General features: G+C 52.8%; 8 protein-coding genes across 8 annotated transcripts; 4 read left to right on the top strand and 4 right to left on the bottom strand.

Annotated features, from left to right (window-relative positions):
- Window positions 1-275: 275 nt before the first annotated feature.
- On the bottom strand, window positions 276-3,283 carry SMAC4_08560 (uncharacterized protein). The gene is made up of 2 exons (XM_066090817.1): window positions 2,530-3,283; window positions 276-2,472 (listed from the first exon to the last, which is right to left on the bottom strand). The coding sequence occupies exons 1-2, from the start codon at window positions 2,936-2,938 to the stop codon at window positions 662-664; spliced, it is 2,220 nt and encodes a 739-aa protein (XP_065947616.1). The 5' UTR covers window positions 2,939-3,283; the 3' UTR covers window positions 276-661.
- Window positions 3,284-3,372: 89 nt separating this feature from the next.
- Window positions 3,373-5,600, top strand: SMAC4_08559 (uncharacterized protein; the record flags this gene model as incomplete). Its single annotated transcript, XM_003346009.2, has 2 exons — window positions 3,373-4,887; window positions 4,953-5,600. The coding sequence occupies exons 1-2, from the start codon at window positions 4,276-4,278 to the stop codon at window positions 5,598-5,600; spliced, it is 1,260 nt and encodes a 419-aa protein (XP_003346057.1). The 5' UTR covers window positions 3,373-4,275.
- A 49-nt stretch (window positions 5,601-5,649) lies between these two features.
- Window positions 5,650-6,903, bottom strand: SMAC4_08558 (uncharacterized protein; the record flags this gene model as incomplete). The annotated part of the gene is made up of 1 exon (XM_066090816.1): window positions 5,650-6,903. The coding sequence occupies one exon, from the start codon at window positions 6,901-6,903 to the stop codon at window positions 5,650-5,652; it is 1,254 nt and encodes a 417-aa protein (XP_065947615.1).
- A 1,856-nt stretch (window positions 6,904-8,759) lies between these two features.
- On the bottom strand, window positions 8,760-10,772 carry SMAC4_08556 (uncharacterized protein). The gene is made up of 3 exons (XM_003346006.2): window positions 10,365-10,772; window positions 9,079-10,273; window positions 8,760-9,019 (listed from the first exon to the last, which is right to left on the bottom strand). The coding sequence occupies exons 1-3, from the start codon at window positions 10,534-10,536 to the stop codon at window positions 8,893-8,895; spliced, it is 1,494 nt and encodes a 497-aa protein (XP_003346054.1). The 5' UTR covers window positions 10,537-10,772; the 3' UTR covers window positions 8,760-8,892.
- A 1,551-nt stretch (window positions 10,773-12,323) lies between these two features.
- SMAC4_08555 (uncharacterized protein) lies at window positions 12,324-14,580 on the top strand (the record flags this gene model as incomplete). Its single annotated transcript, XM_003346005.2, has 2 exons — window positions 12,324-12,692; window positions 12,752-14,580. The coding sequence occupies 2 exons, from the start codon at window positions 12,324-12,326 to the stop codon at window positions 14,312-14,314; spliced, it is 1,932 nt and encodes a 643-aa protein (XP_003346053.1). The 3' UTR covers window positions 14,315-14,580.
- Window positions 14,581-15,645: 1,065 nt separating this feature from the next.
- On the top strand, window positions 15,646-17,372 carry SMAC4_08554 (uncharacterized protein; the record flags this gene model as incomplete). The annotated part of the gene is made up of 4 exons (XM_003346004.1): window positions 15,646-15,739; window positions 15,794-16,022; window positions 16,161-16,973; window positions 17,036-17,372. The coding sequence occupies 4 exons, from the start codon at window positions 15,646-15,648 to the stop codon at window positions 17,370-17,372; spliced, it is 1,473 nt and encodes a 490-aa protein (XP_003346052.1).
- A 348-nt stretch (window positions 17,373-17,720) lies between these two features.
- SMAC4_08553 (uncharacterized protein) lies at window positions 17,721-20,009 on the bottom strand. The gene is made up of 4 exons (XM_003346003.2): window positions 19,540-20,009; window positions 18,353-19,331; window positions 18,112-18,289; window positions 17,721-18,050 (listed from the first exon to the last, which is right to left on the bottom strand). The coding sequence occupies exons 1-4, from the start codon at window positions 19,616-19,618 to the stop codon at window positions 17,823-17,825; spliced, it is 1,464 nt and encodes a 487-aa protein (XP_003346051.1). The 5' UTR covers window positions 19,619-20,009; the 3' UTR covers window positions 17,721-17,822.
- An 840-nt stretch (window positions 20,010-20,849) lies between these two features.
- SMAC4_08552 (uncharacterized protein) lies at window positions 20,850-22,421 on the top strand (the record flags this gene model as incomplete). Its single annotated transcript, XM_003346002.1, has 3 exons — window positions 20,850-21,169; window positions 21,233-21,341; window positions 21,477-22,421. 3 exons carry the CDS (start codon window positions 20,850-20,852, stop codon window positions 22,419-22,421), a joined length of 1,374 nt encoding a protein of 457 aa, XP_003346050.1.
- Window positions 22,422-26,818: the final 4,397 nt, after the last annotated feature.

Here is a 26,818-nt window from a genome sequence, read left to right as displayed (position 1 = left end):
CCAACGGGGGGCAGTCTGTGGCTGAAATTTTCAACGCGGCAAACAAAGAACATTGAATGAATGCCGCAGCCACTACCTACTTTGGACACCACAAAGGGTAAGATCGAAGAAGTGTGGGATACTGGCAGTATGACGGCGCCTGACTTCACGTTACCGTAGGCATATACCTCTCATTCCTGGTTCAAACACGCACTGTTGAAAAGAGATGGCGATGTCTCATAACTCACAAGTGGAAGTAAACAAATGACATTTGGACCAAAATGCGTATCTGCAATTCACATTACAATACGATCTACAATACGCACTGACGATGAGTCACGACCCTTAACAAAGGGTTCGAGTCTGAGTACAAAATGAAAAGTCGGGAAGTTCAAGTTGAAACAACTGGATACTTTGTTTGGAAACAGTATCAGAAATACCTACATGTCACTGTGTGAAAGATCCCAATGCAGCAGAGAAATTGAACTAGTACGAAATGAAGGGTATCAAAAACTGGCATTAACACAAAACGATCAAACTAACTAGGTAAGGTAATCATAAGAAACGATAGATGGCCTGGTTCCATCCCTAAGAAAGTAACTCAAGAGCTAGGCTGGATTAACTCGTGCCAAACACAGGAAGGAAAACGTCCAAAAAGGCCAAAAGAAACAAGGTCTCTGCTTTACTGCTGACGCTTATGATCACCCACATCCGGCCTATAGACTCCATCCTCTACATACGCAGGCGGCAACTCATCCCCACCAGTTACTCCATCCGTCTGGGAAGGATGGGCCGGATGTCCAGGGTAGCCAGGCACAGCTGGGGCAGTTGACGAAGACGACCCAAACTCCTCATACGAAGGCGGGGGCGGGCCGTCGGACCCATGAGCATGGCCATGAGACTGGGCAGCCGCAGACTCAGCAGCAGCTTCGGCAGCCTTCGCCCGGGCGGCATCTGATGCCTGTGGGCCAGGAGCGGGTGGTACCACTCCGGCGGTTCCTATGGATGGGCCGGCCGAGTTGAGGTCTAGACCGCGGATACCGGAGGTTACGCCACTAACTTCAGCCGGGCCGCCTCCCGTGTTGTATGTAGAGGCAGGAGGAGGAGGGGCGTGGTAGGCGTCTGTTGGGTGTTGGTTCAGGGGGGAGAAATGACGGTGGGCGCCACCGGGGTATTGACCCTGAGGTGGCTGCTCGGAGAGGAGCTGGGGGTCATAGAGGTAACCTCCTGTTCCTGCGGGCGCTGGGGCGGCGGGACCACCAGCTGGGCCTGGGCCACCGGGAGGCTTGCCAGGAGCATAGTATCCCTCGGGACCGGGAGATTGCTCGGAAAGGAGCTGAGGTTGGTATGAGGGCTGCTGTCCCTGGCCGGGGTACGACGGCTGCTGTCCTTGTCCAGGGTACGACGGCTGCTGTCCTTGTCCAGGGTACGGTTGCTGCTGTCCTTGTCCAGGGTACGGTTGCTGCTGTCCTTGGCCGGGGTACGGCTGCTGCTGAACAGGAGTAGGCTGAACATGATGCTGGGGGATGTGTCCCTGAGGCATGTGGACCGTCTGCTGCTGTTGGAACTGCTGGCCCTGCTGACCTCTCCATCCCTCGGCGCCCTTCAGAACCTCAAAGAGACCGTTGACAGCGGGAGGAGGGGGAACCTCGCCATTGAGGATCTGCTGAACGGTGACTTGCCTACCGTAGAACACGGCGTTGGCGTCCTTGCGCTCGGTGATGACGGTGCCGTCGACTTGGACACCAGCATAAAAGCCGCGCGACTTGACGTAGCTGTAGACGGGCTTTTTGACGGCCTCGACGAAGGGACTGGGCTTGCGGTTCTTGTTGGCTTCCTTGCCGGCGTTGTCTGGGTGGTCCGGGTCGTAGTCAGGATCAACGGGCGGGTTGGTGAACTGGGTGTTATCCGGGGACAGGATGGGCTTGCCATCGGCGGTTGTTGGCCTCGACGCAGGCTTTCCATCCTTGCCCTTGCCCTTATCCGTCTTCTGTCCCTGTGGCACGCCCCAGTCCAGAGCACCACCAGCGCCCCATGGGCCCGCGGTAACAGCCAGGTCGCTACCGAGACTGAGACGGGTGCGGGTGAAAGCCTCGAGGGCCTCCTTGGAGTTGATGACGACCACGCAGTCGTAGATATCCAGACCGACGACGAAGCCGGCGCCAATGCTGTGAACGTGGATACCGGATGGAGGAGACCATCTGCCGTCGGGGAGTCGGGCGATCAGAATACCAGAGCCGCTGGCGCCCGTGACCTGGAACCCGGCGCGGACGGTGGTGAAGATGGCCAAGCCTTGGGCCTTGGCAATGACCTTGGAAGGAATGGTGAGGAGAACACGCGACTTTTTCTTGGCAGTGGCAGCATCAACGGGCTTTGTCTCGACGGGGGGGTGGGAGGCGGTTTCAGCGGCGGTAGGTTCGACCTTGTTGGCGACGGGGAAGGTGGTTTGAGGAGGGGCAGTCGTTGGAGCTGCGTCGCTGTAGATGCCGTCCTCTGGAAGCGATATGGTTAGCTGTGTGATAATAGTACCTCTAAAAAGGGGGGACATACTGCAGAAGCTCCTCAAGATACGGGCAGCCTTCTCGACCTCCTTATCAATAGGACCTGGCAGGAAAGCCTCGGAGCCCATCTTGTTGGCCAGGGCATTGATGGGAGCGGCGGCCTTGGTTCCCCATCCTGCTAGCTTCTGACCCCATGAGAGCTTGACCTTTTCGTCTCCAGGTCCAGCCTTGCCAGACGAGGTAGGTCTAGGAGGGAATGGAGGTGGGTGTTCGTCGGTCGGGCTAAGGCCGTAGATGTCTTCCCTGGGCGCATATTGGGGATTCGATGGGTTGTAGTCGGGAATGGGAACCTCGTCGGGATGGCGAGGAGGCTGTTGACAACCCAGAGGGGGACCACCAGGAGGAGGAGGAGGGAAGTACTGCGCTTCCAGCTTTCGTTTCTCGTCGTTGCCGCTCATCGTTTGTCTTTGTTCCTGTAGGTTCGAGTGTAGATCTAGGTAGGGAAACGTGAATATGGTTGTCGAGGTCAACGGAAAGGAGGAGAGATGGTGTTGTTCTTGTTATATCGTATGTTGTTGATGGACGGCAGTTGTTGTTGCGGGGTGAGTGTCACTGTAACCGCGATAAGGAATACAGAAGGGGGCTTAGACGCTGTTGTCCACTGGAGTTGTGGAATGGTTCAACATGCACGGCAAACAAACAACGGAACAGACAAGTTGGATTCCTGTTTGCTCTTATCTAAAACTGGATTACTCGAATTCGTAAGCTGTTTGTGGCTTTGTCCTTTTCGTCTTGGCTATGCTACAAGTATGATGGATGGCTTCCGTTGCTGTCCATCAGGGTCCATGGCCACGGCTTCCACTTGTTGGTGAAAATTGTTAGTGCACAGCTCCTCCGATAAAGCTCTGGTGGGGGTTACGTTGGAGGTTGATGTCATTTGTGTGGCTGAGCAGTGGCTGCCTCCCTTGGTCATCCACAACCGGGGCTTGGCAGCCAGTCTCGGCCCGGCACTGCACTCAATTGCCTGCCGGTGCATTTCCTGTGTGTGACCTTCAATCCGTCCTCTCTTCATCTGTTCAACATCACATCTTCAATTCAACAAGCCAACGACTAAACTATGTTTATGCCCAATCCATTTGCCACCGATTCTCGCTATACCCATATTCAACACCTAACATCGAAAATTACCCCGACCGATTGGAGCATTTACCCCTCAGGGGGCCCTCCCCGCATTGGTCACCGCCACTGGACGTGAAGAGACAAAGAAAGACTGTCTTGTGGCGGGACATTGACATGATGTTGACTACACAGTTCACGGCATATTAGGCTCACTTTGTCTGTCCAATATTTTCATATCGGATGAAATCATTAGACCAGACGAAAGGCCTCACGAACGCCTTCTCCAACGTTGAATGGACACGGGGATCCCGGAGCCGAGTCTTTCTTACAGTCTTCCCATCTCATGGACTCTGACCTTGACCCGGACACTCGACCACGTTTTCTTCCTGTACCAAGTCAACATGTGATGGACCTTTCAATTTAGATGTGACCTCAATGGACGATATCCCGACCTTATAGGTGGAATTATGACACCTTCCGCTTGCTTTCCCCGCAGATCTCCAGAGTGCCATCCCGGGCCAAAGCGTAAACTGGCAAAATGCGGCATCGTATAACACGGTATAGCGGCTGAGATATAGGCACCGTTTCGGGTTTTCATGTCTACTTATAAACACCAACGAGTCCCGGACATGTTGATGGATGCTCAGATGACAATGAGCCGTCACCACCATCCAACATGAGGCTCATCACCATCCTCGCTGGCCTTGTCAGCTTCTCTCTCGCCGCTCCAACTCTGAAAGATGACCTCGACACTCGCGCGCCATGGCCCAACGGCCCTCTCGTAACCTCCGGACGCTGGATCCGTGATGCCTCCGGTACCAACCTGACCTATGCCGGTGCCAACTGGCCCGGAGCAGCCGATGTCATGATCCCCGAGGGTCTTCAATACCAGTCCATCGCGACCATCGTGTCCAAAATCAAGAGTCTGGGCATGAACGCTATCCGTTTGACCTTCGCCATCCAAATGGTGGACGAGATCTACTCCAACGGCGGGAAGGACATTACCCTGCAAAAGGCTTTCACCCAAGCCCTTGGGTCGACAAACGGCCCCAAGGTGCTTAACCAGGTCCTGACCAAGAATCCCCAGTTCACGGCGAGTACTACGAGGTTGCAAGTTTTCGACGCCGTGGCGGCCGAGTGTGCACACCAGCAGATCTTTGTCCATTTGGATAACCATATCTCCAAGGGCGCGTGGTGCTGCTCGACTGGCGACGGAAACAGTTGGTGGGGGGACACGTACTTCTCGGCATCCAACTGGACAAGAGGTCTCGCTTATATGGCTAACCACGTATGACTTCTATGAGCTCCTTCCCCTTCAACCTTAACTCCAATTAACGCCATTATGACTTACAGGGCAAACAATGGACATCCCTCATGTCCATCGGCCTCCGCAACGAACCACGCGAACCTACCTCCGGAGCAGCCAAATCCACCTACAACTGGCAAACCTGGTACACGTACATGAAACAAGGCGCCGAAGCCGTGCACTTCTCAAACCCGGACCTTCTCATCTTCTTGTCTGGGCTGTCTTTTGATACCTTCTTGACGCCCGTCGTCCGCGGCACCGCCTTGACGCCAGGATCCGGCAAATTCAGCTTCAACGATTTTCCGGGGTACGCCAACAAACTCGTTCTCGAACTCCACAACTACGAGAACAGCGCCAACAACTGCAACAACCTGCAGAACAACTTGTACAACAACGGGTTCCAGGCCTTGACCAGCTCTGCAGTAAACAAGTTCCCCGTGATGTTGACCGAGTTTGGGTTCCAGATGGATGCGAGCACATGGAAGGGAACATACGCTAGCTGTTTGGCGAGCTACTTGCCTGCCCAAAAAGCTGGCTGGTTTATCTGGGTGCTGGCGGGGAGCTATTACATCAGATCCGGAACACAGGACTACGATGAAGGATGGGGGCTGTTGACACGCGATTGGAGTGCGTGGAGAAGTCCGAGTTATGTCAACGGGGCTTTAATTCCCATGGTCAAGAATACCCTCAGCTAGAGGCCGAGCTACGAGCAAATACACTCCGTCCATCTCATTTCCCACAAGTTCACGCCTCCACCTTCTGTTTGGTTGCCACCTCTTCAGCCCTATAAGGCTCCTCCTCCACATACACATCCCAATCATACTTCCTCCCCACATGATCATCCCTCAACTCCTTCTGTCCCCTTCCATAAACCTTCTCTCTCGCCGTCCACGCCTCCTCCTCTACCTCCTCCTTATAAATCCCCCTTTTCCTCAGCTCCGGCACAAGAAGATCCACAACCTCCTCAAAAGTCCCCGGCGTAGTCACATACGCAACATTAAACCCATCAACATCCGCCTCCCTCACCCACCGTTCCATCTCATCCGCCACTTTTTCCGCCGTCCCAACGGCCACCGGCCCCAGACCACCTATGGCAGCGCGCTCCGCTACCACGCGCGGCGTCCATCGGGGTACTTCTTCCGATGGGGTAGTAAAGTTATCCAGAATCGACAAGATCTTGTTTTTTTCCTTGGAATCGGACGCAGATATTTCCTGATCTAAATCCTCAAACTGGCTGATATCGATTCCCGTCCACCCCGAGAACAAAACCAAGCCGCCGATTACACTCGCGTTCTTCCTCGCTTCCTGATATTTGGCCTGTGCTTCCTCCTCCGTGCGCCCGATGATGGGCGTGAATGTCGCGAAGACTTTGAGGGAAGATGGGTCGCGGCCTTTCTCCTTTGCTAGTTGTCTGAGTTTTGCGACCTTGGGGGCTAAGACGGAGGGAGAATGGGAAGATACGAAGACTGCTTCGGCGTGCGTGGTGGCGAACTCGGAGCCGGCGGAGGATGTGCCTGCCTGAAAGAGGAAGGGGGTGCGTTGTGGTGAGGGGGGCACGATGTGTGGGGTTGAGAGGGAGAAGTATTTCCCTTGGTGGTTGATTTGCCGGACTTGCGAGGGGTCGGTGTAAGTGTCTGAGGAGGGGTTGAGGCGGATGGCGGAGGGGGTCCAGGATGCGTTCCAGAGTCTGTTTTCGTCGGTCAGTCTGTCTCTTGGGAATCTTGGGGGAGGACAGGGAAAAGGCAGGGACAGGGCAACGCACTTATACAACACCCTCAAGTACTCATCAGCTTGCTCATACCGCTGGTCATGCTCGATGGGGTTATCAAGACCAATAGCCTTGAACGCGCTCTTCTTCCACGACGTGACGATATTCCAACCAATCCGTCCCTTGGTCAAATGATCCAGCGTCGAAAACCGCTTCGCCAGCAAAAAGGGAGGTTCGAACGAGGTGGATGCCGTGATGCCGAAGGCGAGGTTTTTCGTGACAGCGGCCATGGCTGAGATTGGCTGTTTGTTCAATTCAACACCTCGTCAGCATTCTCTTCGTTTATTCAATACAGCCGCCACCTCGGACAAAAAAGAGAAGAAAAAAGAAATTGGTAGTCGGTCAATATCCCTCGTCGGTCACAGCTCGACCTCGTTAGCCTAGCAAGACGCATGTGGAAATCATAGACAACCGGAATATCTGAGCAATAACTGTGTCAAAAGCTGCCATCACAAGGAATCGAGCCCGTGGCTTTGTGAACGGGTATCCATGTGGGTAGACTATATCAACTGCCGCTCGACCAACTACCCGCTGTTTGTTGAGGAATAGGGTTGGGATGGGGGGCTATAAGGGACATCGGACATGGGACGTGGGACGTGGGACAGAGGGTGCTGTTGCTGGTGCTGTTGCTGGTGCTGGTGCTGGTGCCTGTTGGGAGAGAGGACGGGTGCGTGCCTCCCTCTTTAGCAAGACTGGACGGCGGCGGGCTGGCTGTCATCCGATGTTCGGTTGACCGTCCTTCCCGTCCATCATCACGTCCCCATCTCATTGTTCCTTCGCCCTAACTTAACCCCGTTCCCCGAGTTTCCGAGCATTTTATTTCCACCACCTTCTAACCCCCTCAACCCTCCCCTCACCCCATCCCTTCAAAACAAAAACAAAAAAGGAAGAACCGGGTACTCACAACAACAGGATCCCCCACCGGCCATTGCGCCCCCCTTCTCACACACTCATCCAGACTTCCCTCATACGTATCATACCCGCCATAAGTATCCGCCAGAAACAGCGCGTTGATGCCTCCCCTTTCTAACAGTTTGGCGAGGTTGATCCAGTAATCAAGAGAGTCGAATTTGGTTGTTGAGAGGTCGGATGACGAAGAATTCCGCCATTGGCCTGGGGAAAGGTGGCCGGGGGTGAACATGTCAAAGGCGTTGAGGAGGATTTGTTTTTGTTTCTTCTCGGTGGCCGTGGCCGCGGGGGCTGAGTTATCTGCCATGTTGGGTGGTTGTGCAGATATGATTGAGGTGGCCGTGAGTGGTAGTTAGGTAGTGGTGGGCTGGTGGTGAACAGGCGTGGAAGTTCGACAGGTCTGAGGGTTCTGGGTGACTTCTATCGTACGGTATGAACGGATATGGCACAACTTCAACAGTGACTGTCGTATTGATGATGATGGCCTAGCTGTCTGGGTGGTCACAGATTAGAAGGGTTCGAAGGGTTCAGACCCCTCATATACCACGCGGCCGAACCCCTTGCTCAACAGAAGCTCTTATCATTACCTTGCAATGTCACAACGGGATGTCGACATCGCGGCACCAGTCCCAACCCCCCGGATCACAGTCCCCTCGTGCGGGGGTGCATGTTGTCATCAAGGGGTGGATGGTGCCATGCAGATGGTACCATTGCATCAAACCATCAGAATACCACTCCGGACTGGACGTGAAGCTCGCCATATCACCGCGGTTATGGCCCAAACCACCACTTCAACAACTACGGATCTCGTGCTTCATGTCCCGTCGTGTCATGGACAGAGATTGAAGTTCCTGATGAAAACGGGTTGAGACAGGAGTCATCACAAAACACGACATGAATGACTGCCCCTGAGTGACCACCGACGAGTGCAGATTGGAAGGTGCTTTTGCCCTCTAGTCTACTATTCCGGTCTCAGCAGGAACGGTCTGGTTCTGTGGCTGTCCCGAAACTTGCTGTGTGCCGAAGTGGGAATATAGCTCTGCGGATCTGTAATGAGAAGCACGTTGTCATGATCCTGATTTGACTCAACGAGCTTCAAACATTGTTGACGGAGTCGAGTTTCACCCGGACAGATTACAGTCCATCGACATTGATCCAACCATCCGCCACACCAATGGGAGTTTTCACGGCGCTCACGATCAAGGCTCCCCCGATTATCTGACAGTTGATCCTCCAACTCTCCGGATTATATTCTATCTGGTACAGTGCAGGTCACCTACTCTATGAACCTACGACTCCCCCAGCGTATCCTAACCACTCTTCAAATTCTCCGGAGTCACGTTCACGTTCACCTCCTCCTGTCCCTTTTCCGAATTGGACGCCGTCGTAGATCCAGTCTCTGCGTTCTGCTCAGCATCACCCGCCGCTTCAAGTTTACTATTCGAAATCAGTTAGCTCGGCTCTCCCAACTTTCCCTAGCCAAAAAAAAAACTTACTTCGATCTCTTCAAAGCCACATTCAAGAACTGCGCAGTAATGATCAAACAAACCGCATTGGCCAAGACAAACGAATACCCCTTCCTAAACTGCGGCGCCTCCTTAGTCGGGAACGTCAAAAGCTGGGTCCAAGCCGTCGTGCTCTGCGCGACCGTGTTCAGCAACACAATAGCAAACGAACGTTCAGCCGAAGACTTGCCCATGACGGTATTAACCCATCCATAGAGGACGGCCGACATGGCGACGGAGCTGTACGTCGTCATGAACGCAAACCACAGCGCGCTCTCGGGCACGTTCCAGATGACCAGGATGACCAGACCAATAATGTTCCATACATGCGCAATGGTAATCGCCCACGCCGGCCCGACCACCAAGTCGGAAATGAAGCAGATGAAAAGCACGTAGAAAATGCCAATGGCCGGACTGATAGTTCCCAGCTCGTTGACTTTGCTCTGGCTGTACTTGCCCAGACTCTTCAGCCAGAGCAGGTACCCGCCCGCGGAGTAGTTGATGCTGCCGTTCCAGAAGAAAATGTCCAGCACGAGCAGGGCCCAGAACTTCCAGTTATTCGCCAGGCTTTTCAAGGTGGAAAGCTTGAACTTGGGATGAACAACCGAATGTCCGACCCGCGCCAATCTTTGTTTCGCAATCTGCACGTCCTCGTCTTTCAGGAACCACTTGTTTGGATGTTCCGGCGTGCCGGGCAGGATGAAATACCCCAGGATCCCGACGGGAATCGTGATCAGTGCGCAAATGATGTACATCCACCGCCAACCCGCCAGGCCATTGACGTCTTCCAGTCTCGCACTCGCTCCGCTCTGAATCAACCCAGCAGTGAGCGTCCCCAGCGTCAGCCCGGTGTAAAACACGCCTCCTCTACGGGATATCTCATCGCCCCGGTACCAGCTGCCGAAGATGTAGTGCATAGCTGGGTAAAACGCCGCTTCGAACCATCCGATCAAGAAGCGGTAGGCGGCCATTTGCCCGAAGGAGTTGGCGCGGTATTGAGCCAGGGTGAAGAAACCCCAGGCGATGTCGAGGAAGGGAATCGTCCAGTGCATTGGTAAGTAAGTGAAGAGAAACATGAAGGGGATTTGGCCGACGACGGCGCCGACGGTGTAGAGTGTTTGTAGCTGGACTAGCTCGTTGCCGTGGAAGTTGAGGTCTTCTTTTAGGCCGGCTACGTATGCGTTGTCTGTTTGAACCAAGGGGTTAGTTGATGGTAAGGAAAGGACGGGGGAGATGGAAAGAATGGATGGAAGGATGGAAGGAGAGAAAGGACGTACTGAGATTGGCCTGGTCAATGTACTTGATCCAATAGGCAAGGAAAGCATAAGGGACGATGAGAAGGTCGAGCTTCATGATGAGACGTCGCTCGCGAGGGGTGTCGCTGTCGGCAAACCATTTGATGTGGTACCATTTCCGCTTGACGGTGTCGAATTGGTGGTGGGGCGCCATTGTGTCTGGTGTCGAAGTTGGACAGGACGGCAAGCACGACTGATCGTTTTCAAAAGCACAACAGGCCACAGAAGGACGTCAACGAGATATATGGAAACCTTCGCTTTTAACACACAAAAGAGAGTTACATCAACATCTATCTACCACCCACGCATCTGGTCTAGACGACAACGCCAAGTTTTTCCTCCACGTAGGTTACCTCTAGGTTGATAACACCATAAAGTCAAATGTGCACCGACGGGACGGACGACCCTGGGAATCACTGATGGTGGTGTGCAGCCTTGACCTGAAACTGCCGTACGCCCAGCGCGACGAGCTGGATTGTGCAAAGAACCAAGCAATTGCGGCATTCAAAGAGCTGGTTACAATAAATTTCCCCTGTAGTCTTCAATCCAGATTACCTCTGGGGAGTGCCAGCCACGTGGATTCCGAGACCCCCGTTCGTGTTCTTCGCTACCTCTAGCCCTACAGAGATGAACCTCCGAAGTCCATCCAGCCTCGAAACTTCATGTTGATGGTATCATAGAACAACTTGTTGTGATCAACTACCAAGATCGCTTAAACCGGCACAAACCCGAACTGCTCATCAGCGCTCGAGTGTCTCTCGCCAAATGGAACCCAAGAAGGAGAGACAGCAAAGTGCCGGATTTGCAAGTTCAGGCGTTGGATGTCGCAAGCGCTAATCACCATCACGTATTATGTTGGAGGAAGCAGGGAGCGCCATCACGTACAGCAGCAGATGAGTGATAGGGCAGTACTTAGCGTTTTCAGCGCCCATTCGGGAGTGGTTGAAGGAACAATGGTCGTCTGTTGACATGTGCAGGGACGTTCATCCAGCCCCTGGAAGAAAGAGTGGAGTGGGGGTCCGGGTTAGGGTTGACATTTGTCTTCGTCACACCTCCCATGGACACTCGCCTTTGTTATCGCCATTGTGACGGTTATCCCAGTGAAAACAACTTGGACCTAACAAAATACCGGCCAATAATATTTCTGCTAATTCTCTTGTCTTTTTGACGCCGAAAAAGCCAAAGAAGCTCCCTAACAAATGACACCTTATCCAGCTTTATCAATCGGGACAAGCCAAGTGGGTCCCCTCCTGCCTGGGGCCCTTCGCTAACAACAACAACACTGCAGCCCAAGCACGTCCAAGGTACAAAAGATGGCGTCATCCAACCTCCATCTCACCTCAGACACGATCAACATCCTTTCAGCCCTAGTTCAGCAGCAACAACCGAAGCCGCCCACTACGACCACCGGTCTTCGGAGGAGCAATCAGTGGGGGTTACACGCATCCAGAAACCCACGGCTTGAAAAGATATTCGACCATCGACCCCGCGAATGGTGGAATGCTTGGAAAGCTTGACGTGCTTTTTGATGAATGGTGAACCTTTGGAATTGCGCGCGGGCGCTCAACAGCCATCACATCCCGGACGGGATCGAATGGAGATACGGGAATGACTGGAGCAATACCGGTACACCTCGGATACGGCATTACCTGTACCGCACGCGATGCATGGCAATAATGTGTCAGCCAGTTTTTGCAGGAGGCTCAGATGGCTCAGATGAGGGGAAGTGATGGCGACGAAGGAGTGTCGATGATGTGATGCCTCCGTCCGTGTGGTGTGGTCTATGGTGTGAGGGCGTGATTTGGGCGTGGTGTCGGGTCAGAACATAACTCACATATACTTGACTTGTTGCGTCTGCGCTGGTGCTCTTCGTGCTTTGTTCGCTTTGATTGCTGTTCGACTTTGCGGAGAATATCCGGATTACTCACATTCACATCCACAATGGCAACAACAACAGAAGCAAACGTAAACGGCGAGGTTATTCCGGTGGTTGAAAAGCTCGGCGATCTCTCAGTATCAGAGCAAGAAGTCGCCACTTCCTCAACACCAAGCAGCGCAAGTGAGCCTAGTACGCCAGGAACACCAGAGACCTCAGTCAGCTCTCAACCCCAGTACAACTTCGTCCCCTTTGAGCCACACCCGGGATACCCCAAGTCTCGCATCGATATCGTCAACAGGTTCATTGACCAGCCACGAGAACTCCGCGTTGCTGTTATCGGTGGTGGTCTCTCTGGCATTCTTGCTGGTGTTCTGCTGCCGGCCAAGGTCCCCAACATCAAGCTCACAATCTATGAGAAGAACCACGACTTTGTAAGTAAACCGTCAGTTCCCCTTCCGTTTACTGAGTTTCACGACTTACATATCACCAGGGAGGTACATGGCTCGAGAATGTCTACCCGGGAGTGAGATGTGACATCCCCTCTCACGTCTACCAGTCCACCTTTGAGCCCAAGGTCGACTGGAGCGACCAGTTTGCTGGCGGTGCTGAGATTCGTGACTACTGGCAAGGCGTAGCAAAGAAGCACAATGTCTACCAATACGCACGCTTCCACACCAAAGTTGAGGGCCTCAACTGGAACGACTCCGAGTCCGTTTGGGAGATAACCATCAAGAATCTTCAGACCGGCGAGACAACCACCGAGAAGGCCGAGAGCGTCATCACTGCCATTGGCCGTTTCAACGCCTGGAAGCTTCCCGATTACCCCGGTATCACCGAATACAAGGGCGTTCTGCGCCATGCTTCACACTGGGACCCGTCCTTCGACCCATCCGGCAAGGCCGTAGCCGTCATCGGCAACGGCGCCAGCGGCATCCAGCTTGTCGCCAACCTCCAGCCTTCTGTCGCGCGTCTGGACCATTATGCCCGCAACCCGACCTGGATCGCTGCCTCCTGGGCGGGGGATGTCCGTCAAGCAGGCCCCCAGCCCTACTCAGACGAGCAAATCGTCCTCTTCAAATCCAACCCCGACGCCTACCTCGCGTTCCGCAAAGATATGGAAGACAAGTACTGGCGGCGCTTCAACGCCTTTTTCCGGGGCAGCAAAGACAGTACCGAGCTGCGGGAGCGTTTCACGCAAATCATGCACGAGCGTTTGGCGAGAAAGCCCGAGCTAATCGAGCACATCGTGCCCGACTTTTCGCCCAATTGCCGCCGTCTTACGCCCGGCCCCGGTTACTTGGAAGCCATCTCGGAGCCTAACGTGGAATACATCCGCACGCGCATCCGTCGCTTCACTGAAACCGGCATCGAAACCGAGGACGGCACCCACAGAGATGTAGACGCAATCTTCTGCGCCACAGGCGCCAACGTGTCGCAGGTTATCCCCTTCCCCGTCGTCAACGGCCAAGGTCAAAACCTCCAGGACGTGTGGAATCCCGAACTCAAAGGCAAGAGCGACGAACACCACGGGTTCCCCTACACCTACCTCGGCGTGGCCACCCCGGGATTTTCGAACCTGTTCTTCCTGCAAGGACCACATGGCACAGGACCAAGCGGGACTGTCCCGCACAGCGCCGAGACGCAACTTACTTTGTTGGCCAAGATCCTGCGCAAGGTGGGACGGGAGGGTATCAAGAGCATTGTTCCGTCGAGAAAAGCAGCGGATGACTTTGTCGAGTACTCGGACGCATTCTTTTCCAGCACGGTGTTGACAGATAACTGCAGTTCTTGGTATAACGGCGGGAGACCGGGCGCCAGGATTCACGGGATTTGGCCCGGGAGTGCGGGGCATTTGACGGTCGTGAGGCAGAATCCTAGGTGGGAGGATTGGGAGTATGAGTATCTTTGTGATAATAGGTTTCAGTGGTATTTGGGTAACGGCTGGACGAGCAGGGAGGCGGACCCGGAGTCGGATATGACGCCGTATTTGAGGAGGCCGAATGAGAAGGTGGAGTTGAGGGATGTGCATGAGAGTTGGTGGAATTTGCCATGATTTGGTTGTACGATTTGTGTTTCTGTATTTTGTTTTGGAAAGAAATAAGCCATTAACTTTCTACGAGGATGGACAACATCGACGCTGGACTGTACGGGATTGTTGGGAGAACCGGATTGGTGTTTACAACTTTGATTCACCGGATACAATGGCAGTCTGGAGATTTGCGGCCGTGAGATCAGCAAAGTGCCAAAGATGGTCAAGCAGGTACGGCCATCTCATCTCCGCTTTCTCTTCCTCGGAGAAATGGCGCCCTGAGAGTGATACCTGAGAGCAGTACCTGCCAGAATTCCAAAACCGGTCTAGTCCTCAAGAGTCAACATGAAATGTGGCAGCCACGGATCTCAGACCGTCACCGATCTAGGAGCGGATCTCACTCCCATTGCTTCCGGAAGTTTTACCATTCGGGATATGCATGCAGTTAGCGCCGCCCGGTCGAAGTGTTCATCATGCCGTCGAAATCCTGAAGGCTCCCGTCCTGTCGACTGGAAGCCAAGAACCAAAACCCAGAAAGAACCCTCTTCCGCGGACGAAAAGCCCTTTGGTCCATTCAGGCACATCTTGACTTCTAGGTCTAGGATCCAAAGTCAAGGCAAACTCATGACCCCCAATAACAACACCATCACACATCACTTTCATACCAAAATGCGGATCCCATTTGCAAATCACATGCAATCCACCATCTTTGAAGCACCCAAAAGCACGTTTTTGACCCAGTCTCTGGTGAACACTGAAAAGGCACAAAAACGGTACTAGTCCTTACCACAAAGTGGAGTCAAGCCGGTATTGCGTGCTCCCCTGGCATCTTTGCAACACACCTACAGAGTAGTTGACCAACCTGTCTAGGGCGGATTCTGAGCCGCCTATCTTGGCAAGCTGACCTCCGATTCTAGGAAGACAGGATATGGTACGGGGACAACACGGACTGGAGATGACTGTCACCTAAGATGAACCAGACTTTCGGCGGTCTGTAAACTCAAGTCCGGCCATGATCCACCATCAGAGTGGGATTGTACCTAGCTCATCATCGTTGGTGATGCAACATGGAGGGAAGGGAGGGGCAAAGGATTTTCCATGCATGCAGTAACCACAGTAGACGGCAGTGGAGGAAGGGAAGTAGGTACATAGGAGATTGCAGTGAAATAAGGAGGAAGGGGATAAATACATCTAGCGGGTTGTTTACTTTTTACTTGCTACTTCTTAGCTCTAGTTGTTGTTTCTAGCATTGTGTTCGATCTTTGGTTCAGTCCTCTTCGTTTGTCCGTCGTCTCTGAAGAACAGACCTCAAACAGCAGGACAACCACAGACACAGACAAAACATCACCATCAAAATGGTGTCGTCCGGTCTTCCGGACGAGTTCCCCTCGGGCTTGCCGCACCGAGATATGAGCGAAGTCGAACCTCCCAAGGACCAGCAACATCCAGGTATGTACTTCCGTCTCTTCAGCATGGAAACGAAACACTGACACCAGAATACAGTAAAATGGTACCGCTCATCAATGTTCAACATCACCATTGTCGGTCTCTGCAGTTTCTCCTGCCCCGGCATCTGGTCCGCCATGAACTCCCTCGGCGCCGGCGGAGCCGCTTCCCCAAACCTCATCAACGCCGCCAACGCCATCACTTTCTGTCTCATGGTTCTTTCGAGTTACCTGTCCAGTGCCTTGATGTACTTTGTTGGTGTGAAGGGTGCTTTGATCTTTGGGTGGTATGTTTCTTTGCATTCCCCATTCCCCTTTTCTCCTTTTCCCCTTTTCTCCTTTTCCCCTTTTCCCCTTTTCTCCTTTTCCCCATTCCCCTTTTCAATCATCATAATGGTTCTAACAAAACATGACCTACGGTACAGCATCGGATTCGCCCCCTTCGCCGCGGGCCTCTACACCAATAACCGCTACGGAAACGAATGGCTCGTGCTCCTCGGCGCCGCCCTCTGCGGCATTTCCGCCGGCGTCTTCTGGGCCGCCGAGGCTTCCATCGCCATCGCCTACCCGGAGCCGTGGAACCGCGGCAAAGCCCTTGGGTACTGGCTCTCCTTCAAGCTTTTCGGGCAAATGTTGGGAGGAGCCATCAACCTCGGTCTCAACGCCAATAACGACAAGGCCGGGCAGGTTTCGTATACCGTCTTCCTGGTGTTCATCGCCATCCAAGCTGCTGGCCCGTTTATCGGGTTCTTTCTTAATAGCCCTGATAAAGTCGAAAGAAAGGACGGGAAGAAAGTGGACTTGACAATTACCCAGAATCCGTGGTTGGAGATTAAGGCTACCACGAAGCTTTTTTTTACGAAAAAGTTCCTGTTGTTGCTCCTCTGGATCGGCAACGCCGTATTTTCCGAGTCTGTGTTTTTTACTTACTTGGCGATGTGGTTCTCCGTGCGCTCGCGTGCGCTGGGGTCGCTGATGTCAGGTATTGTTCCCGTTATCGGCGGGAATATTCTGGGCTGGTGGCTAGATCGGAATAGCATCTCGCTGAAGATCAGGAGCAGGGTAGCGTTTTGGACGCTGGTCGTCATCCAGGGCGCGTGGTGGACGTGGGCAACGGTCTTGGTGACGAGGTTCAAGGAGACGAAGCCGACTTTTGATTGGACGACGCCCGGGTTTGGAGCGGCGTTTGGGGTGTTTGTGTTTTTGGCTATGGGGTTTCAGCTTAACTATCTTTTCTTGTGAGTTTTCTTCCGTCACCTTCATATCTTTTGGGAATTGGGCTAACAGCTGACTGGAACAGGTACTTCATTGTTCACAACATTGCGGAAACCGATGAGGAGATCATCCGCTATGCTGCCCTCATCCGCGGCACCGAGTCCGCTTGGGAGGCTCTCAGCTACGGACTTGAGTCTTTGACTCTGTTCACGGAGGCTGGCGGTGTGTACATGAGCTTTGCCATATGGGCGGTCGCTATTTACCCTGCTTGGCATCTTCTCAGACATTTTGGCGTTCATCGACCGTTGGTAGGAGATGAGTCGTATCCAGCGAGCATTGAAAGGGTGGATGAAAAGGGTGTTATCAGTTCTGGGACAAGTTCGGGTGATGAGGGCGGTAATGAGAAGACGGTCAAGGTGTAATGATGGAAAGACAAAGTTACAAAGACAGATACCACGAAGTAATATGAGGTCATTTTCAGCTGCAACATGAATCACTGTTCATTGCCGTACATGTTCGACTTTGCTGTCAAGCCCAAACAGGACTCTTGTACCAGACACAGCTATTGTACATCAATGAGGTGGGTTGCATAAGGTAGCTATGTTATACCCTCAAAGAGGCACACACTTCTAGGTACTTGTCAAATCATTCAGATTCTTGTTCTTGTCCAAGCGTGCGGTTCCGTACACCTTCAGTGACCACCTAGGGGGCGAGATAGTGAAGGACTCGGCACTCAGGAATGACATCCCAATATGAAACAAGAAGACATGAGGATGAAAGCACGTAAATTGAAATTATCAGAATCGGGATGGAAGAAGTTGTATTCATATTTTCTGATGGTTAAAACACACGGTATTGGACCTTCTTCCTCTCTACAACTCCGGAATTTTATGTTCCTCAGCCGACACACCAGCTTTCCACTGGTACTTCGAAGCAACGTGCTCCTCCAAGGGATACTTCTGGCCTTCGGCACCATAGAAGTTCTCACGGTAAGTTCCCCCGGGAACATCATAGTCATCCCAGAAGAGACCACGCTTTCGCAACTCGGGGAGCAGAAGATCGATGATGTCCTGGAAAGATTGGGGGAAGAGGGCATAGGCCTGAACTGGTATTAGTTGTGATACAGGGGCCAATTAATTAACGTGTAAGCGGATCACTTACAAAGTTGAAGCCATCAACATCGGCCTCGTTGATCCATGCCTCAAGACCATCAGCCACCTGCTCTGGTGTGCCCACAATGATGGGACCGTTACCGCCGATGGCAACGTGCTCAGCAACTGTGTGCTTTGTCCACTTGGAGCCAGGGGGAGAGAACCTGGCGTAGGCGTCCACAGTCGACCTGGGTAATCTCAAGTCAGCCAACCATCATCTCCCCATCAAAAGGAAACCGAGAACAACTCACCTAACAGCATTGCTCTCAACCTCTCTTAACTCCTCATCATCCCCATACTTGCTCAAATCCATGCCCGTCCACCCACCAAACAACGCCAACGCACCTTCCGTGCTCGCATACTTTCTGTAATCAGCCAACTTCTCCTTGGCCTCCTCCTCGGTCCTTCCAAGAATCGGCGTCACCAGACTCAACACCTTGATCTTGTTCCCATCCCTTCCATATTTCTCACGGGCTAACTGCCTCACCTCCGCGATATTCTTCGCGCAAACCTGCGGCGCATGCGAGCTCACGAAGATGGCTTCGGCGTGCTGTGCAGCAAACAGCTTGCCAGCTTTCGAAGTTCCAGCTTGCAAAAGTAATGGGACTCTCTGAGGGGTAGGTTGCACGATCGCGGGCCCGGGAACGCTGAAGAACTTGCCCTCGTGGTTAATCTGCCTCACGGCCGCAGGGTCGGTGTACACTCCCTTCTCACGATCCAGCACAACAGCATCGTCTCGCCAGGAGGACGCAAAAAGCTTGTACATAACCCGCAGATACTCCTCCGCCTGCTCATAACGCTCATCATGCGCCACCTGCTTTTCCCTTCCAGCAATATTCCTCGCCGCGCTATCGAGGTAGCTGGTGACGATGTTCCACCCCAATCGGCCATTGGTCAAGTGGTCAACCGTCGCCAGACGACGATGGAGGTGGTAGGGAGCCTCGTAGCTGGTGCTGACGGTGACGCCAAAACCGAGAGATTTCGTCACGGCCGCCATGGCGGGGACGACGGACAAAGGCTCGTTGACGGGCCATTGCGCGCCGGAGACGATGGCGGGCTCGAGAGAGTTGCGGTAGACGTCGTAGCCGCCGAGGACGTCGGCGATGAAGATGCCGTGAAATTTGGCGGATTCGAGAAGCTTGGCCAGCTCGACCCAGTGATGGACGGAGGTGAAGTTGTGGGATTGGTCGGAAGGGTGACGCCAGAGGCCGGGGGATTGGTGGCCGGAGCCTGTTGGAGAGGGGGGGTTGTTAGTGGGTTTGGATTTGATTCATGGTGAAGACAGGGTCATTGATGGCAAAGTGAAGTTGCAAGTCATTGATCCGCATCCAGTTGATGGGTTGGTGGTGTTTGTTTTCTTTCTTGCTCCATGATTGACAGCGGTCGAAAAGGGGTCAAGTGGGCCGGAGTGGGTCAAGGAGTGGATTAGGCGACTTACACATCTCGACGAAGGCGTTGATGATGAGCTTCTTCTTGGGCCTAGCAGTGTGGCCTGACTCGCCTGTTTGGTTCGACATGGCTGCTGATGTGTCTTGGTTCCAGTGGATGGAGTGTGAGGATATGTTTTACTTTGCGCTCAAGTGTTTGTTGATGCACGTCGCTGTTGTTTGTCGCCAAGAATTCCGCAAAAAGGGGTTTGTTGACTTTCTCCCAGATTAATAAACAAAACAACCGATCAATGATGACGACGACGACCAGGGCGGATTTACGATTATAAAGAACAACCCAAACTGCTTTTTTTACCAAGACGCTATATCAATCACTCAACGATATCAAAGAGTGTCGTGATAGTCGATATTGCGACCGCGTTTTTGTGGTGTCCATGTCGTGCTCGAACGGAAACGGTTGCCCGGGAGGGTGGAGGCGATTGCGTGATTGACGCGGGGATGGTGCTCATCAGCACGGCAGCAACCCCGACCTCTCGCCAAGTGCTTCATTGTTCCTGACACTAACTACAACCCGCCCTAACCCATTGTCAGCATCGCTAACCTCACTGCGGAGATAGCATCTTTGTAATGATACCCGAGGGATTGGCGCTGCCGTGGACACATGCACGGGACATTGACAGCCATCAACGCCCCCCCCTTTCCCCCTTGCACAGCATCGCGGAACAGAAGGACACTCTGCAGTCTGCAGTCTACAGCACACTGCATGCGAACTTGTTGCCCCTGCTCCCGATTATCGGTACCCGTCCTACCGTTGGCGATGATGGCACCAACAAGCCGGAGTGAGTGGGGGTCCATTGTCGTTCCTATACCAGAGTGAGACTGGATGAGCTGCAGAGCTGCAATCAAGGTGGGCAACCAGTTGTGGTGGTTGTCCACCGACATCCCTTTGGCTCTTCCCAAGAGATGGTGCACATCAATTGAGTCGAATCCGACCGAGATGGCGCAATTCAACACTAGACCGGATTGTTAGGCACTCGACGGAGATGATCCGGAGTGTCCATGTTCGTGTTGAGTTCGATCCGGTCAACCGGTGGCTAGGTCTCTTCCGGCCAGGACCGTCGATTTCCCCTTCCGTTTCACTCAGAGGGTTTATAAAATCTTGTAACTTTCGACCCTTCACGTTGTTGTTTGCTACTGTACACCAAGTCACAGCAAGCCAGAAACAACGAGACGGAAGTCACTCAGGTACCAGTCTTGTACTCCGACGCACACTACTTGAACACTACTCGATTGCTACACTTCGACCCTGGATGACGCAAGCAGCTTGAGCAGCAACCCGACTCGAGCATTACCTATCATCATGTCTTTCATCAAACGTTTGTCCCTGCAGAAGCTCCGCAAAAACAGCTCGTCGCCTACCAAGAACAGCCAGCAGCCGCAAGCACAGCACGTCGAACAGCAAGAGCAACTACCGGAAGAGGACGTTGTCATCAACGGCACCAGTACCACAGACATGGAGCCTTTACCAACACCAGAGAAGCAGACAGTGCTCCTTCTGCACGCGCCAAAGCAACCATACCAGCTCACAGAGGACTATCCCGTCCCACAATTAGAGGGTGAGCACGATGTGCTTGTGAGGACACAGGCCATTGGGCTTAATCCCATTGATTGGAAGGCACCGTGAGTTTTTTTCATATCGTCCCATGATTGGGAAATGACCAACGGCTGCTAACACTCCTGAAGTGACTTCAACTTTGCCATTCCTGAACTACCATACATCTCTGGTCGTGAGTGTGCAGGTGAAGTTGTTCAGACTTCTAGGAAAGACTCGAGGTTTAGGCCAAGGGATAGGGTATGTTGCTTTCATCTCATTCATCTTCATCTCTCTCTTCATCGTCCCATCTTCATCCAACTTTCATTTCACCCTCTTCCTTCCCTCCCATCGTCTTCTCCATGTATCCCATGATTCACCACTAACACCTCGCAGGTCCTCGCCATCTCCACCGACTACCGTGACCTCCGCAAAGCTACCTATCAAGAATACGTCATCTCCTTCGACTACAACACCGTCCGCATTCCACCCTCCCTCTCCCCTGAAGAGGGCTCCACTCTTGGCGTAGCCTTCGTCGCCGCCGCCCTTTCCCTCGGCGTGTGCATGGGCGTCGACTTCTCCTCCGTCCTCTCCGGCCCCGATCTCTTCTCCCTGCTGCGCTCCTCCGTGCCCCAAGATTCCCTAGCAGAGGACATCCGCTCCGAATGCCTCGACGGAATCCGTTCCCATGAGCGCGCCAAGGCAGGCGACTGGGTAGCCGTATGGGGCGGAAGCTCAACAAGTGCCAACCTAACGATCCAACTAGCTAGGCTTGCCGGTCTGAAAGTCGTGACGATAGTCGATAAAGCCAAGCATGGCCTGAGACTGTCCAACCACGAGGTACTCAAGGCCGATTTGTTGGTGGATAGCCACGACCCTGAACGGGCAGTACAAATCATCCGCCAGAACTTGAAGGGCAAACTCCGTTTTGGCGTGGACACCCGCGGTCGCGAGAGCGCTACTTCGCTGCTTCATGCGCTTTCGCCGGATAATGTTGACTCGCCTCCTCTATCGGCTGGCGAGGCGCCACCGTCGCCGCCGGGGACACCTAAGGAGGAGACACTCCTGGGCGCACACCTGATTGGGCTTACTGGCTTGCCCAAGCAGACAGCACCGGAGGGAACTTTGTTCCATACGGTACCATTCAAGCTGTTTCACGAAGTGCCAGAGGTGGGAGGAGCGTTGTGCCAGTGGTTGGAGAGGTTATTGGCTGAGGGACTGGTGAAGGCGCCGGAGATTATTGATGTTGAGCAAGGGATGGGGAGTATTAATAAGGGACTGGATAGGATGAGGAGGGGAGAGATCAGTGGTGGGAAATTGGTCGTTAGGGTGGCTGAATAGGCCGGGGTGAAGGCACTGGGATCCGGTTGGTGATAAGAGATCAGTGGACAGATTGACATCGGCTTTGGGCTTAATTGCAGTGGCAGAAGCACCTAGAGGTATCCTTTGGATGAGCTAATTGCATCCGAGTACCAGTGGAATCTCCGTAAGATACTGTAATCAGCTTGCCATTTACCGCCTAGACCTAGATTGGAATATTCCGGTCATTGTCCTCGAGACCTGAGATTTGCAGCTAGGTCTCGACCCTAATAACTTCCCCTGGTCTGGCTGTGGACTTGGTTAGTCTTGAGGTAAGGTAGACTTGACCAGGTCCAGGTCCTGGTGAAAGTTCTCGGGAATATCTGAAGGCCATGTGCATGCTATGCACTCCATCATTTCCAGCCATAAATTACGAGCCTCCTCATCCCATTGTAGCCCCAGGAGCGTTGGAAGTTGGCTGAGAAAGTCAAAGGGACTGAGGCCGTCTGCAGCTTTGCGGAAAGGATTCACCTTCTTCGTAGAAAGAAGCAGGCGGAGAACCCGAAAAAGCCTGTCATTGCCATTGCCATCGCGTTTGAAGCGCCAATTCCCGGGAAATGATAGGATTGATAGAACCGGACGTGAGGTTCTACATGCGTTTAGGCTTGCTCCTTCTATGCTTATAGTTGAATGGTTAAAGATGGATCCATGCATATGTGAAGCCGGGTTTGCGCAGCTGTGTCCCCTTCCATCCTTCTTAACAAACTGGTGAAGATAACTTGAATGTTTGATGGACTCCAGGCGTCCCCGATGTCCTTCGGCTGCCCACCGTAGCGGCGTTTTACCCACAAAGTCCTGCTGGTCCGGGACCACCAAAGGGTTGGTAAGGATGTCCTGTATCATCTTGGGGGAAGGTAAGGCCCGCTAAAAACCATGAGCTGCCTAAGAGAGTGGTGTTCGGCCGTCGATATCCGGCAGGTTGGAATCCAGCCTAGGACAATGCTTGATGAGAAGTTCCACAATAGAGTCGAACCTCAATGCGACTGCATAAGAAAAGGGCGTTAGGCCGTCGGGAATGGTGGCGTTTGGATTTACATTTGGACAACGAGTGATGAGAAGTTTGACAGTCTTGTTCTTATTGGACACAACTGCCCAAGCAAGGGGTGTCATTCCCCGGTCGTCGGGTATATTTGGATCCAGTTCCGGCCATCCATCGAGCAGGAATTCTACCATCGCCACGTTCTTCAGCTGCACCGCACAGCTGAGAGGTGTTAGACCGAGTCCATCTTTGATATTAGAGTCAAACTTTCTCAATCTCTTTTGGCCATGTCCGCGAGATACGTCCGTTTGCCGTGTCGCCTTCTTGTCACGACTGAGCCGCGAATCATGTGCGCGGTCGAGATTGATGGTTTGATATACTGGTGGTGACTTTACTACAAGAAGATGTAGCTCGCGAAGAAATCGTAGAAGATGCATATTGTCGGTTCGCAGAGCAAAATGGAGCGCAGTTTCATCTCTGTACAGCTGTCTTTCCAGCGCCCGCTGATCAGCCCCGTAGGCCAGCAGTAACTCGCCCATTTCATTTGTCGTAACATAAAACAAGGCAGTCCGGCCAAAACAATCGTGTTGTTGACAATTTGGCGAATTGTTTCCAAACACGAGTTGCCCAAGTTGTTTTCGCATCTTTTTGGGATTTCAAGATTCTTGCTGATACCACATCGACATTCATCTTCTCCGATCTGCAGTAGAAAGCTCTCGAGCAACTGGCAATGGCCGAAGGACGAAAGCAGTATTGTTGTATTGCACCAGCCACCAGCCGTCAATTCAAGCTTTTGCGGAGCGTAGTGCTTATATCGTAGCGCCTGCACCCGACTTCGAACTTCTTCCAAGGTAAGCTTGGTTGAAGGATCAGTTGTTGAAGCATTCACAAGTTCTCGGAGTGCTTCGAAGCTGTGGGTAATAATGGCAGTTTCCCAGGGGCTACGTGTGTGTATGTGCCCCCGAGATGACGTGTAAACCCGTCGAAACTGGCGGCCTAGGTTCGGGTGAGCACAAATGAGATGGTGAGTATTGAGCGTCGCGAGAAGATGGAGCAAGTGCGGTGTGTCCTCGAGATCCTCAATAACCGATGTTCCGTGAAGTTTCGTCGTTTCTACCGAGCTTACTTTGAAGATGCGCCATAGGCAATGCCACCTTGCGAGGTGGAGTGGAAACATCTGAAAAAGGTTGTCTTGTGAGACTCCGACTTCACAGGCCCGCTCCGCGTGGGCAAATAGGTTATGTATAGCGTAGGGTACGAAAGGGTATTCTTCCGCCTTGTATTCAACGGGAGAATCGATCACAGAATATGCTGCAAGAACGTGGTCCATGCAGAGATCCTCCAGCATTTCATGGCCTGTACCAAGGGCCCCGAAATTTGAGAGGCCAGTCCATTGATATCTGGTGGCACTTTTGCCTAGTAGAAAATCACGAACAGATTCATGGATAAACTGAACTGTTGGAGTGTAGTTATCGTCCAACCGGACCTTATTTGGACGTGTCGGCCTTTGATACGGTTGTACCCGTCCTTCCTTTAACCATTGTCGAGGGAGTGACTCTACCGCTACGTCATCGGCTGAGTTTGAACCGTAGAGTCGGCGGTTTACAGAGCCCAGGCCGTTTATTCTTGAAGACGTAGCACCTCTTGATGGTCGTGCAAGTGTTGAATGCAGACCCCTGGTATATATCGGAACGCGCCGGGGCAACGGCATAATCGTGTCGGATGCATCTAGTTCGAAGTCAGCTGAGTATTCGGAATATCCAGGTGCTTCATACCACGGACCATCATCTTCAGTTCTTTTAGCCACTGGGTTGTCAGTTTCGGTGATTTCGAACTTATCGTGCTTGTAATAACCATGGTACGACATGTGTTCCATCTTCTTATCGTCGGCGTTTGTGGACTTCCGACTCCTAAAGGTGGTTTGGTGAGAATTTTGATCATCTAGTCTTGAGCTGGGCCGTGTGACTTGTGCCAACCCACGAGAAGCATTGTCCACCCAGCGTTGTAGGTCCTCTGGGGTCATAGGGGGCTCATTGAGATCCCAACGCTGAAGGGGAGATTTGGGTTCCATCGCTCGAGTTGCCGCGACAAAAAGCTCGGGCGGCTTTAGGGGACGTGTAGAATACAAAAGTATTTGGAGGCATCGGATGGTCTCTCCCATGTTCTTGTTGTCTTTTGTCAGAATGCTTTCAAATACTAAATGGAGATCTGCCGGGATCTCGTCGAGTCGTTTTCTTAAGACCCATGACATTTCCTCTGGCGTACTCTCGGTTCAGGATATCGACGACGAGAACAACCCAGAGGAAGATACCGAAGCCTTTCCGTAGTAGCTCGGCCTTTATTCCATCTGCACGATCTTCCCGAACGTGAAGCTTGGCCTCGATATACCGAGCTATATCTTCGTTGTGCTTCTCTTGACGCTCCAAGACCACATCGATTCCCTTCACGGAGGTGACTGACGGATAATGTCGGCTGGCAAAACATATCTTCAGATCGATGGATTGATGATCAGCCAAGTCGACTAAGTCTTCAAAGAAAGATACCATCTTCCGGACTTCATCTTCATCGCACTCATCAAGTGCATCTATCCAAATCTCAATGGGTTGGTGCAACTGAGTCCATGCTAGTTGAACCGCCAGTGCAAATGTCTGAGTGAGTGACTCGACGGTCCAGTCGTTGTTGAGAATGTACCCAGTTCCGGCACTACCAAGATGATCCAGATATGACCAAAGATCCTCTCTGGAATGCAGTAAGGTGAATAGAAGTGCCCTATACCAACCAATAGTCGACTGTTCCAGCTGCGAACCTCTCACGTTGAAGAAAAACGACAACAAAATCCCCGGCGATTCGCCCTGTCGTCGCGTCGAGTGCAAGTATTTCATGAGTGTCGACTTTCCAGTCCCTGGCTTTCCTTTGACCCAAAGAAACCATGAATTAGGGTTGTGCTTTCCCGGCCTTTGCCAGTCGTCATATTCTTGCGTTGACAGAAACCACTGACGCGTGATCCCATGAGTCACCGAGATATTGAGGAATCGTGCGCCAAGCTGATCGAAGCTCAGACTTTCCACCAGTTTTACTTCTGCCTCCTTTTTTCCCTAAGAAAGTCGTCTGAAGGCGAGACAGTGGGTTCTGAATTGGGCGACAGTAGGGGTAATTTGGGCCGGCTGTCCATCTCCAGAGGTCGTGCCGCAGACGCCTGGTGCCTGTCAATTCTCGTTGAGTCACCCTCTGAGATAAGGTCCGGTGCTGAAATCTCAGGCTCCACACGGAAAGCGTGGTCCCGAGAGGTTGGTGGATGGCGTATCTCTTTGAGGATCTCCTGCAAGCAACTCGCCACCTTCTCATACTCAGGGTCGTTCAACCCGTAAAACCGACACATGTCCATGTGGTTGTCACTGAT

The sequence above is a fragment of the Sordaria macrospora genome, chromosome 6 (assembly GCF_033870435.1).
Source record: "Sordaria macrospora chromosome 6, complete sequence".
NCBI classification, from domain to species: domain Eukaryota; kingdom Fungi; phylum Ascomycota; class Sordariomycetes; order Sordariales; family Sordariaceae; genus Sordaria; species Sordaria macrospora.
This window is presented reverse-complemented; position numbering and strand designations above follow the sequence as displayed.